We start from the raw sequence: 14099 nt of genomic DNA, 5'->3' as shown, positions 1-14099 counted from the left end.
CCAACGCCGGCCACTCCAAGGGACGCATTTATGCGTTAGAGGGAGCAAGTGATATTGCTATCTCATTCTATCGCATGGCTGCGTCGCTTGGAGTGGCTGGCGTTGGCCCATCGTGTAGAGGAGCCATTAAACTGATCGGAGATTGATTCTAGTCACACCCTTAGGGACCCGGGTATGTCCTTAAAACTACGTCCAAGACCACCGGTGGACGGGCAGCAGCGTCCCTCAAATTCGGTGTACTCGACTGCGATCGCCAACCCGCCTGCCAAGCGTGGCGATTATGGCATTCACCCCCCAAAGGGGGAGGCCTATGTTCAGCAGTGGACGTCTTATGGCTGAGATGATGATGATGATGATGACACCCTTAGAGCATTTAGCATGGTATAATAATAATCTCCGCCTGGCACTCTCTTCCCGTCTTTTCGTGGTCACGTGACTGACACAAGCCTACGTCATCATGCGACAGCGCTGTATGATAATATGCGATAGCGCTATATAAAGTGGCAATGTTATTGTGACGTAGGCTTGTGTCACTCTGGGGAGAGAAGGCCAGGTTTTATTAGACTATGAGCATTTAGTAACTGGAGACGTCATTTTCTGTACAAAACAGTCTGAAGGGGACGTCAAATAAGAATAAAACATTTTTAAGAACATAACATTTTTCATACCTATATTATTCTTATTCTTATAAGAATAATATAGGTATATTCTTATTCTTATAAGAATAATATAGGTATGAAAAATGTTTTGCTAAATGTTTTGGTTTTTGTTTTTAAATGTTTTGCCATTTCTACATGATTTGTACGTAACGTACAAATAGCCATGTCAATCCATACAAAACATTGTCATTTTGTATCATGCGTCTTACCAAGTTATTAAAGGCATGTATGAATTTTTTGAATTTAATTGATTAATTAATATTTAATTGCTTTATTGACATATCATTTTGATACTTAATTGATAATTGAATTTGTTTCTGTTTTTGTACCGTTGACATGTAACTTTTATAGTGTAAGTGTAACATAGCATGTATACTTAAACATTGCTTATAAGCGCCTTGGTTTGGGTTATCCGCAGATGGTCTAGAACTCAAAATAACTAGTGTGTTGTTTTGCCAATCGCAATTAGTCTAGAACGCAAAATGCCCGAATTATTTTTTCCGTTTTATCTTAACTTTATAGCGATGTCGACGGCGCCCGGCTTCCGCGGGGCTCCTATTCTTTGCTGTTTGGCCTTCGGCCATTTGAAGATACCTAACGAACCTAACCTCCCTATGTAAAATGTGGTGACATAAAAAGTGGGTATTTTGCGTTCTAGGCCGTTTACGATGTAGACTAATTGCGATTTAGGACAAACAACACACTAGTCATTTTGCATTCTAGCCCATCTGCGTATAACCCGTAATTTTGATATTTCATGCAGTCAGTCATGCTGGTGCAATCTGAAACCGAATGTAACCTTTACAAAGACATGCAAGAGGCACACCTTCAGAACAGGGGGCCTAGACAAGATAACAAAACTCGCAGCGTTTTTGAACACAGGACCGATCTAGCTAACCACCGAAGCAAGCGAGCGAATTTAAACTGGTCTGGCAATCATTGGTAGCTCAGTTGGTTAGAGCGATATTAACCGAAGCGGTAGTTTTTTCCAAAATTAATAAGTAAAATACAGTGGAACCTGGATAATTGCAATCTCAAGGGACCGGCCAGTTTTTGTCAATTAACCAGGTTTTTCATTTAAGCAGGTCGTGTCAATTAACGAGGTTTTCATTAATAGAGGTTGCGTTCTGTCAAATTTCTTTTATGGAGGTGCAAATAACCATTTAAAGTAGATTTACACGCTTATGTTCTGGGTTTCTGGTTAATTACCACTTTATTTTCTTATCATTTGGGTTTAAAAAATTCCCTTGAACTGTAGAAGAAAGTTTTATTAGAATGTAAAAGCATACTTTGTTTTTTATTGATCAAAACTATTTCACCTACTACAGGCTGTGATATACCCAATAAATAAATTGAATTCTGGATGGAGATTTAAATAAAATGATCATGGCTATTAAAATACTGTAGTCTACAACTACATTATTTCAATTACAGAGGTAATAAGTAAGACTCGTTTCAATAATAGAGGTAAAAACAAGAGCAAAAATAACGGATTCTTTTAGCACAGTGTCAATTATAGAGGTCTTAAGTTGCGATGTGGTCAATTACAGAGGCAAAATTAAGAAAAAGCACTAAAATCTAAATTGCAATTATAGAGGTTCCAAAATTTCAATTATAGAGGCCTTTTGGTCTCAAGGGACCGGGACCGGACTTTTGGTTGCAATTATTGAGGTTTTCCATTTATCCAGGTGCCAATTAAGCAAGTTTCACTGTAGTAAGGTAAGTAAAATAATAAATATGCTTAAGTAGCTATACCGGGTGTGGCCTGTAACACGAGCAAATAATTAAAACATAGATTGTACTCCTCAAACGGTGACACTTTTGTTCAACAACTTTTAAAAATTATGAAGTACCTATTTAGACTCCCTATTTTTCATACAAAATAAATATTATCTTCAATGGACGCCATCGCCACGCCATATCATTTTGATTGACGTTGCTTGTCACGCCTGAAACATAACAAAATTCGCAATACATTGCGTCTTGGAATAAACTTTAAAGTGTATTAAAAATCAAACCACAAGTTATTTTTAAAAGTCGCTGAACAAATGGGGAGTACAAGCTACAGTTAAATTTTTTGCTCGAATTACAGGCCACACCCGGTATAATACAGCTCTGCTAGGTAAGCTGTTCAATGGGTAAGATTATCAATCAATAGGCTTAGCACAGGAGTGCTTATCAATGAATATCAGTTAGTTATGATTGTCAATGACAGTAGGCTTCCCACAAGAGTGCCGCGACAGAATCTCGCCCGCCAGATAGACTACCCGTTCCGCTCTAATTAATAGAGTTAGAAGCAGAGCTCCTGTGCTAAGCCTACAGGGTAAATAACCCATTATTAATTATAGTTATTGATTATATTAGTATAAATGACTGTGTTAGTTTAAAATCCTATATTGAGGATAGTATATAGTGTTACTAACTTTTAAAATTAGCTATTATTTACTTCATAATAAAAAATAAAATTTCAAGGATCAAAACAAACAACTATTAAAAATTCCAAGTATTTGGTATATTTATGGTCTGTATAAAAGTACAAAATGAGAAATCACTAATAATTATGAGTATTATGTTCAGGCCTGAAGTTATTGTTGGTTTTCAGGCTGTGGGGGGGCGGTGGCGATGTAGGCCAGGGCGCGCTGGATGGCCTCTGGTACTGGGGGGGCGGTGGGGAGGTGGGCTCCCTGGGGCTGGTAGCCGTTCTCGTCAGCGGTGTAAGTCAGCTGAATGTTTCCGTTGTCCCCAGGATATTGGAACTGGCCATGCACCTCCAGAGCCTCGACATCACCGACCTTCTTCAAGTCGCCTTTCTGGTCAGCGCTGATTCCGTTGCCGGTCTCGAAAGAGTACGAGTATGAGCCGTCTCCGTTCACCTCGCTGTCCTGGCGCACTATCGGGACGGGCTCCGTCGGGCCCTGGGGCGCCGCGAACGCCACCGCGACCAGCATAGACACCAAAATCTGGAAAAACACAAGGTTTAAGTCGACGGAAATCACTAGCACTTAAAACTTTTTTTGCATTTTTATCAGCAATCACGGAACTGAACGCGTATTGTTTACTGCATTATATCACTAGCACAAAAAATCCATGCGAATCACTTGACACTTACGATAGAGTTCATCTTGTCAATAGAGTAGTTGGGGAGAAGACGAGTGTGTCTCAACTGGTACCGATACATCCTGACAATTTGGCTATTTATAGTAAGTGTCAGCGACCACCTCCTTGCATTTCTAGTTGCACAATTAGTTAGCACTGTACGAAATAAGTAAACATTAGGTGCATTAACGCGTGCCTTGTATGTGCTTAGCGGGCGACGTAATGGCTGTCAACAGATCTAGCGGAATTTCGAATTTGGTCAGGTTTGGCCTTAGCCCACGCCGGTATTTACGATTGCATTCACTAGAGAGGTGTTAAGGCGTTTATTTGTCTCCTAAAGGTCCCCCTTTTAGGGATATATCATTGAAACATTTATTATGGATTCACACTAGGCCAAGTTTCATTAAACGTTAACTAATCCAAATTGTAAATGTCTATATTGCTGTTTCAGTATTTCTGATCTATTTGATCTATTTCATTTTAAGTATCACCATATTGTCTAAATTTAAGTCAGTTTATCAATAGACGTCACTTTCAGTAGGTACATGTCTAAAGAGAGATAAAAAAATATTCTAACCCTGCCAATGTTAAGTGCTCAATTTCTCAATTAGATGCGTGTTTCGCGGTCATCCTGCGTAACTTGATTACTTTGCAGTTATAGACATTGAGAAAAGCACTATGAAGGCTAACAAGTATCTATTGCCAAATTTCTTTTTACAACAAATTAAAATTCTTAAGAGCACAATCCAATAGCTACTGCAACTATGGTCCACAAGTTCAATAAGTAATAAGACTAATGAGTGTCAATGACAATGTTCTTTTTATTTTTTTATTTCTGATTTTTTCCTTCCATTTATAACAATAGTTTCCCTTACAACTATAAAATTCAAATACTTATTACTTACACTTGAACGAAGATATAAGAGTTGTTGAGTAAAATTCAACAATCAAATTTCATAACTATTAAATTTATAGCCAGTATCTTATCATACATTGCATCGGTTAAGTAGGTTAAGTTCGCACTGTAAATTCATGGCAATATCATTTTGTTAATGTATTACATGAGCGTTCATTCAATTCCGACGCGTCAGCAATCAGCACTTCTTGTGTCTGCCAATCATAGGCAGCAGACAATATTGAACTTTATTTGTAAAACTATAAGATTGAAGATGTGATGCGTAGATTTCTGTAACCGATGTCTCGGTAACTCAAGATGATATGACGCACGATGTCTTAAGGTCAGCATTCCGCGAAGATAACCCCAATATGGGCAAAACGGTGCATTTCTGAAAAAAACGTTAATTTTATGCGGTTATAAAGGAAAAGATTTTTATCTAAATCTAGTAACCTTTTTACTAAAATAGGTTTGTAAGTTTCCTTATATTCAGTCAGAGATTCGGACAGTATTTTGAAATACTTTTATTAATCAATATAAGTGTATAATTTTTTGCATTTAACTTAGTTTATAGAGATGCCCGTCTTTTTGTACTTACAAATCTTGCACGAACCAAATAGGTCAAATAGAATAGAATGAGACGCCCATTTCTATGAAAAAATATCATGAATTGATTAACATTACAAATTTTAATATTACAACTAGCACGGTAAAAAATATCTTGTTCTACGGCCAATCTGTACGTTACATGTGTAGGTATCTATACTTATTTGAGTTATACATCTGTATTTTATATCTACTAGAATCTTTGCAGCCTCTGGGTGGATTATGTGATTTCTTGGAATATTCGTGTTTTTTCCTTGTGTTGTCTATTTTAATTGCAACATATCACACCTACTTCGAATTGGCATCCCCGATGTCAATTCGTACTTACATTTTGATGTCATTTTGTTATCATTCGTGCGTACGAACAAGTATGAGCGAAATTACATCGAAGTGTACGTTGGAATTGACCTCCTGGCTTAGTAGCCCCATGGTGTAACAATATACTCCGCCTGGTACTCTCTTCCCGTCTTTTCGTGGTCACGTGACTGACACAAGCCTATGTCATCATGCGACAGCGCTATACGATAATATACGATAGCGCTATATATAGCGGCCATGTTATTGTGACGTAGGTCTGTGTCACTCTGGGAAGAGATGACCATGTTTTATTAGTTATTAGACTATGGTAGCCCCTAATTTATTTTTGCATAATCGCAGACAATTGAAATGATTGATCATATGATCATCATAAAATGTCACATGAACAAATGCTGTGACATCTTGCATGAAATCAAACATCATCTTAAATTGAATTGTAGGTATTGCTTAATCATTTTGAATACGTTTAGATAACAAAAGGACTTTATATACCTATGTCTTATACGGCCCCGACACTATCATTAGCAATGACATGAAATTTCATGACGCTCCAGCGTTTGGTCCAGTCAGGTCATGACATTCCTAAATCTCCCCACACACTTATCAGTATTTCTATCAGTATTTTCATCATTACCTTTCACGGGGAATTTTAAGTTATTATTTTCCTAACCGTTCTTAGTTATGTTGTAGTGTACGTTTTTAAGAACACAAAACCATGACATTATTCAATCATCGATACAAATATTTCTAACCTGTCGTAATTATACTATGTACTGTGGCAACTCTATGCCCGATGAGCCAGAAAAATTTAGAAAAAGAAATAGTTAATTAATAAGAATATTTATTTGTTTCAACCTTTTCGTGCGTGCGTGCGCCATGACTGTGTGAAAGATTGGTAGTTAAAAATGTATCCAAATATTTTTTTTATTGTTACCACGAACCGGGAATCAAACTATTCTTAAAGTACAATCAGCATCATATAGTAGGTAGGATCCAAAGTACCTATTCAAATAGTTCGGTACGCCATATAGTAGGTAGCATCCAAAGTATTCAAATAGTTCGGTACACCATATAATAGGTATGCTATTATATGGTGTACCGAACTATTTGAATACTTTGGATGCTACCTACTATACGACGCTGACTGTACCTACTGGATTCTTCTGTTATGTAAGAATGTATAATTTGGTTAAGAAAAAAGGTACCTGATATGTAGGGATTACAATCCGGTCCGGCGGATCCGGTAATCCGGCCGGATCCGGCACATTTTTCAAAATACCGGATCCGGCAAAATTCAGCGAATTCGGTCTCGGATCCGGTAAAGTGAATCAAAGCGCTAAAATATAAAATAACAGCTTAAAACACTGCTAAAATTTAAAAGTTCTCGCCAATATTCGAATTTTCTCGCTCGCAAACAGCAACACAACAACTTGTTTGTTAGTTGACGCCAGTCTTCTAGCCGACGAAATATGTGTAGTCGTAGCGTTGAGATTTCCGTGCACCGTAAGTACTGGATTGGTTTATATTCAATTTATTGTGTAGTTTCATTGTAATTTAATGTACATGTTCTTTCGTTTTATTTTGTACAAACCATTATAGTCCACTTTAAGACACAGGGGTATCCGAAATACTAATACTTGTACATAATTATATTAATTATTAAAAAAGTGGTTAGGATTTTGCTGATTAAAACTAGTCGGGGTTTCTGCGGTTGACCTGACGTTTAGTAAAAACAATATCTGTGGAGGTTCGAAGTAAGGAGGTATAAAAAAAGAGTCCGTCATAAAGCAAGTTCGAACGGGATAGTCTTATATGGAACATTCAACCATAAACACTAACTATTCATTCTCAATTAGTCATAAAACTTTTTAAGCTTTACAGGCCTGATTTAGTTAATATCCTTAAGTGAGCACTTTGCTGGCAGTACTGGAAAATCTTGAATGTTTCTGTTTTGTAAGTTCATCTGATTTCATATGTATGTATGTATGTATATGTATATGTAAGTAGGTATATGTATTTGTATCAATATTATTTATATTTATGTATGTTTATATTAGTGTATTTATTATGATTGTATTGTGTTCGTACAGGTACCTAATTGTATCATCTACTACCTACTTTTTGCACCGCCTACAACTTATCTGCTTTGCCTAAAGGTTGACTGGTAGAGAATGCCTTATGGCATTAAGTTCGCCTTTTGTACAGTGCAGTATTTCCTTATGTGCAATAAAGATTAAATAAATAAATAAATAAAATATGTTTTATCCCTTTCTTACAAATACATAAGTCAAAATGAGAGATAAAGACCAAAACGAGAAGATCAAAACTATTCATAGCTAATTCAGGTCAGTAACGCGTTTATAAATAATGCCATAAACCAGAGAGTTTACTTATAGGATAGATGCATACTTACAACATGTTATTATATAAGGCCATATACAGAATATACAAAATAGGGATGTTGACCATATTTAAAAAAATATATTGAACTCTATGCACGAAATAAAACGCAAAAGGGAATATTACGCTAAAGTCGGCGTAGGGTCCACTAGCAAATTCAGAGGGTCTACTTCGAAATGCGAAAATCGAAATTTCGTTATCAGTCTCTAACGCTCGAATACGCAAGAGTGATAAAGAGGCAGAAAACGAAATTACGCGGTAAGCCCTCAGTATGTGCTAGAGGCGCCCCCTACGCAGAGTATTGCGTAATATTATTCTATTTCCCGGAATAGGGAATATTACTCGAAACTCTGCGTAGGGGGCGCCACTACCACAATCCATCACAATCTGGGGGTCTACCGCGAAACACGAAGTTTCGTTATCTAACCTCTCTATCACTTTTCATCATCTTCATCCTCACTTTTGCATATTCGAACGATAAAGAGGCAGATAACTAAATTTAGATTTTCGCGTTTCCCGGTAAAAATATAATGAAATTGTTGTAAACAACATAAAATAAAAGGTTTTTAATTTTTATTTCATGTATGGAAACTTTTAGAAAGGGACAGAGATTTTCTTTGTGCATCGTATTCTGCATGTTTTCCTTTTTTCTTAAAAGTCAAGTGAAAATAAACTTTAGAGCAATGATAATAGAGTAGGTATACTTCACTTATTGATTTAAATGCCAGTAATGACTCTTGTTAGTATAAAACCTTCTTCTAAAGTACTTTAAATGACGGAATGAGGGATTAGAGTGATGCGCTCCACTCACTATCAGTATAATGTCATTATTTTGACATTTCTTCAAAAATATTAAAAATGTTTAATAACTTCATTATCGTCCATCATTCTTTCTGTCATTTCTGATTTCATAATTCTAATCAATTCACTGTCAGTATAATGTCATTTCTAGTATCATTACTTTGACATAACTCCAATACTGACGGAAATTATTAAAATAAACTTCATTACTTGCCGTCATTCCTTCATGACACTCCCTACACTATCACTAAAAACGTCATTCCGTCAAAGTAATGTCAGTATCCATGATAGTGTCGGGGCCGTATTACATAAGTATAAAACACTTCAGTCGAGAAGTCTGTTTTGTCTGGGTTCCGTGTTGTTAATTTATCATTTCAATATTTATCTGAACGAATTTGTTTCTATTTTATATACCGTCGCTACTAACTACTATGTACCTACTTAAATCCATATCCATACTAATATTATAAATGCGTAAGTGTGTCTGTATGTTAACTCTTCACGCTTAAACCGCTGAACCGATTTGAACAAAATTTTGTATGAAGATAGTTTGGGACCCGAGAAAGGATCTACTGCCGTATTCGAACTTCAAGATATTCACAAGAGACGGCACGTACTAGATATATTCTAGATACGTTATAGTTTAGATATCAACTAGTTCTCTTTTGCAGCGTAATTCGGGCAACCAATGTCACTTTTACGTTACATAGAGTAAGATATCTATTCGATGTGAATTAGATCTCTAAGTCATATCCTGTGGAAATGGTTCAAGAGTATGTCCAGAATCGCGCAAATGTCAAATTTAACAGGTTAGATCTTAAACACATCGTTATCGTATCTTGGTGATGTCTAAAAGATATCTAATAGATGTCTTTTCATAACCCGAATCGGGGCTCTAGGTTAGTTTTATCTATCATCATCATTCCACGCAAACAACATCGCAGGCAGAAGCTATAATAATATCATTGTATTTTTTTGGACCCAAATACTTAAAATTATGATATTCCTATTAATATTCATACTTACCATAAGTCCAGTTAGGTACCTATATCGATCAAGAAAAATTAAAAACTTGTTTTGACATATACCGTTATTTTAAAAAAAGATAAACCATTTAAAAGAATATTATTAAACTAATGACGGAACCCTAATTTCTTTGACTCACCGTAATATCTGCAAACGAATTTCGTTAGATGAATTAATTCTATTTGTTGGGAGTGGCCAAGTGACTGATGTATGGTTATGATAATTCGGTGAAGTCACGCGCCATTTTAATACTGCAATGAGTTTCGTTCGCGATATTACCAAATGTAAGAAATATATGTTTAATTACACATTTATGATACATGTAATTATCCCCATTACGACATGAACTGTGGTTCTGATGTGCCGTTGGAAAGTTTCCAAACTTGTGAAATTGCTACATGAAAAACAATTGGAAACTTCTCATATTTTAAATGGGGATCGAAATTCCACTTACCAAATGAAAGTATTATTTCTTTATTGTTTTCCAACATTTTGGAAATTATCCGCAACTTGCACATCGTATGGGAAAATCACAGACAAAACATCCTCCAGACTTAGCATAGTCGCGCTACCCCCTCTGCCACGCATAAGATAATTTTACTCCATGTTCGAGTCGAAAGTGTCTTTGTGTGACGTCCGTGTCTTTGAACGGACCAATCACGGCACGGGACTTCGCTCACCATGTCCCGCGCACCCCGGCATTTTTGGCATCATCGGTTGCATGAAATAATTGCTCTAAACTCGGTCTAGAGGATTCCTAGTCTATGGGGAAAACCAACGGCCTAGTTTTACTTAGGGCTGAAGACTCGAAGCACCCGAGTTTGAGGCATTTCCTTTGCTAGTGCGAAGGCCAAATTGCAGGATTCAGGTACGCCATTATGGCTGCGTCCTTGGTACAGCCACAGAATAAATAATAGTACTAGGTACAGAAGACTCACTCTCTAAAAAACGCGTCTGTCACGATCAGCGATCAGCACAGATATGGCCGCTAGGTGGCGACAGCGCCACGCGCGGCTTATGGCAAACCCCAAAATTGGTGTCGAACGGATGAACTTTTAGCTACCCGTAGCAAAGCGACGAAATCGCGGAGTGAGCCGCGCCTGGTACAGCAACCGTTTTAGGTCGTTATGATTATGACCCAGGTGTTAGCAAGTGGACAGCGTAGCCAATGATCGCTTGCAAAAAATAAAATAAATCAGTTGTATGGAACTGAAACATGTGAACTGTAAAATGTAAATAATGGTAACTTCCTTATTATTATTAAACTTCATACAATTTATTCACTTTAAAATAAAAACTTATTAAAAATACAGGCGCGAACCTAATTTACATGTAAATTAAATATAATCATTAAGCGACGCTGACATCAACCTTACAGGTTATTCAATTAAGATTGAATCTTTACTCGATAATGTCGTTTTCAGAACATAAATATGTCAAGCATTTTATTAAAGGTGTAAGTGGAAATTAATACTGGCATTTTGAATATAATTAAAATTTTCGAACTTATTCGATGCCTTCTTTTAAATTTTTAAGCAAAAAATTAATTTGGCTAAAAGGAATATAAATGGAATTAAGAACGGAGAAGGATGCCTTATGTACATAATCATAGACAATTATATGATCGGCAACAAGCATGTGACACCCGTGAAGGTCACTTTGTGGTGTCAGCCGTGTGCTTCTCATTATCGGAAAGGCCGTAATATAAAGGTACCTATCTACACTTAGTATATTTTTTCAGATAATTTAAATTACGAATTTAACATACCTTCCTACTCTTAAATAGTTTAATTTTATTACAAGATTATTAAGGTTGAACTTTTAGAGATTATTATGAATTATACACGGTGAATTTGAGTGTATATTCGGTATTGGAAGATTATGAAACAGCAATTTATGTTAAGAAATATTTTTCTGCTCTTATTAGTCTGTATACCTATATATTTACAATTCATATATCTGTATATATATAAGTAATCTCAGCGTGCAGCGGTTGACTTTACTTTGTTGTATAAAACACATACCTACCTAGACATTCCAATCTACACAATTACGATACGAAGAAAAACAACGTAAGTATGTTTGTTGCAAAAATTATACCTACTTTCCTTTAAAAAAAATATTCATTAAGAAAACCTGTAGAACCCTATGTAATTAAAAGATAAATATTTTTAGTACATACAAGTCATGCGTACCTACGTTAGCTCTTCGTATGATTTCCAGTAGTTATCCGTAAACCATGAATAATCGCGATAATAAAAGCTTTTCATTCAAGTTTATGACATCATTTTCCTTTCAATTTTATTGGTACATACCAACTTATTTATGCAAGAAAGTTACACCGAGATAAGAATGATATTATAATTAATATATTATACTTAATAACATATCCATTTTTATGATTTAGGAGGCAAACTATCAGACGTAGCACCAACACCAGAGGGGTAGCAAATGCGTTGCTGGCCTATAAGGTGGGAGTACGCTCTTTTTTTGAATATCGTACCGGTCCAGGATCTTTCTAGAGAAACACAAAGATGGAAATGTTGTCCTAATTAGTGTTCCCGAGCCACAATATTATTTAAACTTAAAACCCAAATATGTAATATTAGATAAAATTGGCCTTACACCGTTTTGGCACACGACCGCTGGTTGCCAACCGACCGGGTCAAGAGGTCGTTAGGAGTGAAGTTTATGGCGCGCGACCTTGACACGTGTGGGGAAAGTGATTCGACCGGTTCTTGGGCAACCCAGACGCCAATCCGATTGTTCGAGAACCGAATGGCGCTCATCTAAGGGCCTACCGCGAACTACTTCGTTCGATTGGCTATTTGTCTCTGTCACTCGAATATGCAAGAATAGAGATGCAGATATTTAACTACACAAACGGGTCTACCGCGATGTACCTAATTTCATTGTTTTTACCTTTAATTCCGACGTTTCAGCTGAGTCGTCATTATTTAAATGAACGGGGTAACACAAGTGTTTGGGGAAAAATATGTTATACTTAAAGTGTGCGAAAGACCATGCTAAAAATATAATATTTTCATATATATTACATATGTATAGTACCTTACCTACGTTACCTACAACGTCAGTGTTTGTTTAAGTTTACTCCTTATTCGACTAGCGATATAACTAGTTAGCGATAGCAAGTAATCGGTATCTAACAATAAATATTTAACTAATTAATATTTTTTAAATAAAATAATTCCATAACATGAAACACTTTTTATTTTAAGTTATTAATAAATACAAATATACAAACAACATAAAATGCTTAAAACTACTCACTTTTATTTATTTTATACATTTTTGTTTTGAAAACAATAATAATTATTTATAATTATAACAACTAGCACAATTATCTAAGCCTTTTAAGTTACTTTGTTACATATTATTTGCCTCAGAATGGAAACGAACTTGGATAAGATCTTAAAAATTTGAATAGGTATGCAATTTTCATATTGGAGGTAGAAAGAGAAGAAAAGAACGCTACAATGACGACTTACTGTAAGCAAGTAATTGCGATAATATACGCACTACAAGATACATTTACAGTTCTTATACATTCTATCTGCGATAATATACGCACTATACGATACATTTACAGTTCTTATACATTCTGTCTGCGATAATATACGCACTATAAGATACATTTACAGTTCTTATACATTCTGTCTGCTGATGTAAGGGCCGGTTGCACCAAAACCGTCTGTCACCGTTAAAGCGTTCGCGTTTTATTGCATGGGAAATTTTTCATACTTTACTGTTGTTTGATGCTAATCGGTCTGTTAAATGTGATTGGTGCAACTGGGCCTTAAGGTGCTTATGTACAATTGTATATTATTGAAAACATTACAATTTCAGTCGCTATAATTTTTTAGTGTCTATGTACTTGTCAAATTATCAAAAAAGCGAACTTTTTTACTTTTTACATGCATTTTTCATCAAAATTTTCATACAAAGTGACACTTCTTCGTTGCCTTTGAGTACCTATAGAAACGATAGCAAATATCCTGAAGTAAGTGCGAAAACGGACTTACGAAAGAGGATCCCAAAAATTGCTCACAGCGAAAGAAAGAAAATAGGAATACGGTACTTGGAGAAAGAAGTAGATGATAAAATGGGGCATTATCTATGAAAAGGGACCTTATTTTCGATGGCGCTTACGCCGCACAGCGTCGCGCGGCTTTGTATTTATATCGGAGCATAGTTAATAATGTCTTAAGCGCCATCGACAATAAGGTCCCTTTTCATATAAAATGTCACAAATAGACTTGATGTAGAGGAAAATTGCA

General features: G+C 36.0%; 1 protein-coding gene across 1 annotated transcript; it reads right to left on the bottom strand.

The window, feature by feature from the left end:
- Positions 1–3151: 3151 nt before the first annotated feature.
- On the bottom strand, positions 3152–3852 carry LOC134666057 (endocuticle structural glycoprotein SgAbd-3-like). Its single transcript, XM_063523170.1, has 2 exons — positions 3769–3852; positions 3152–3619 (listed from the first exon to the last, which is right to left on the bottom strand). The coding sequence occupies exons 1-2, from the start codon at positions 3835–3837 to the stop codon at positions 3245–3247; spliced, it is 444 nt and encodes a 147-aa protein (XP_063379240.1). The 5' UTR covers positions 3838–3852; the 3' UTR covers positions 3152–3244.
- Between the last annotated feature and the right edge of the window lie 10247 nt (positions 3853–14099).

This window comes from Cydia fagiglandana, chromosome 7, assembly GCF_963556715.1.
Source record: "Cydia fagiglandana chromosome 7, ilCydFagi1.1, whole genome shotgun sequence".
Taxonomy (NCBI): Eukaryota; Metazoa; Arthropoda; class Insecta; order Lepidoptera; family Tortricidae; genus Cydia; species Cydia fagiglandana.
Note: the sequence above shows the minus strand (reverse complement) of the source record. Positions and strands in the feature narration are given on the sequence as shown.

Coding starts and splice junctions, on each gene's coding strand:
- LOC134666057 (XM_063523170.1), bottom strand. CDS start 3,837: ATGTATCGGTACCAGTTGAGACACACTCGTCTTCTCCCCAACTACTCT. Junction 3,620..3,768: donor TTGACAAGATGAACTCTATC/GTAAGTGTCAAG, acceptor GTGTTTTTCCAG/ATTTTGGTGTCTATGCTGGT.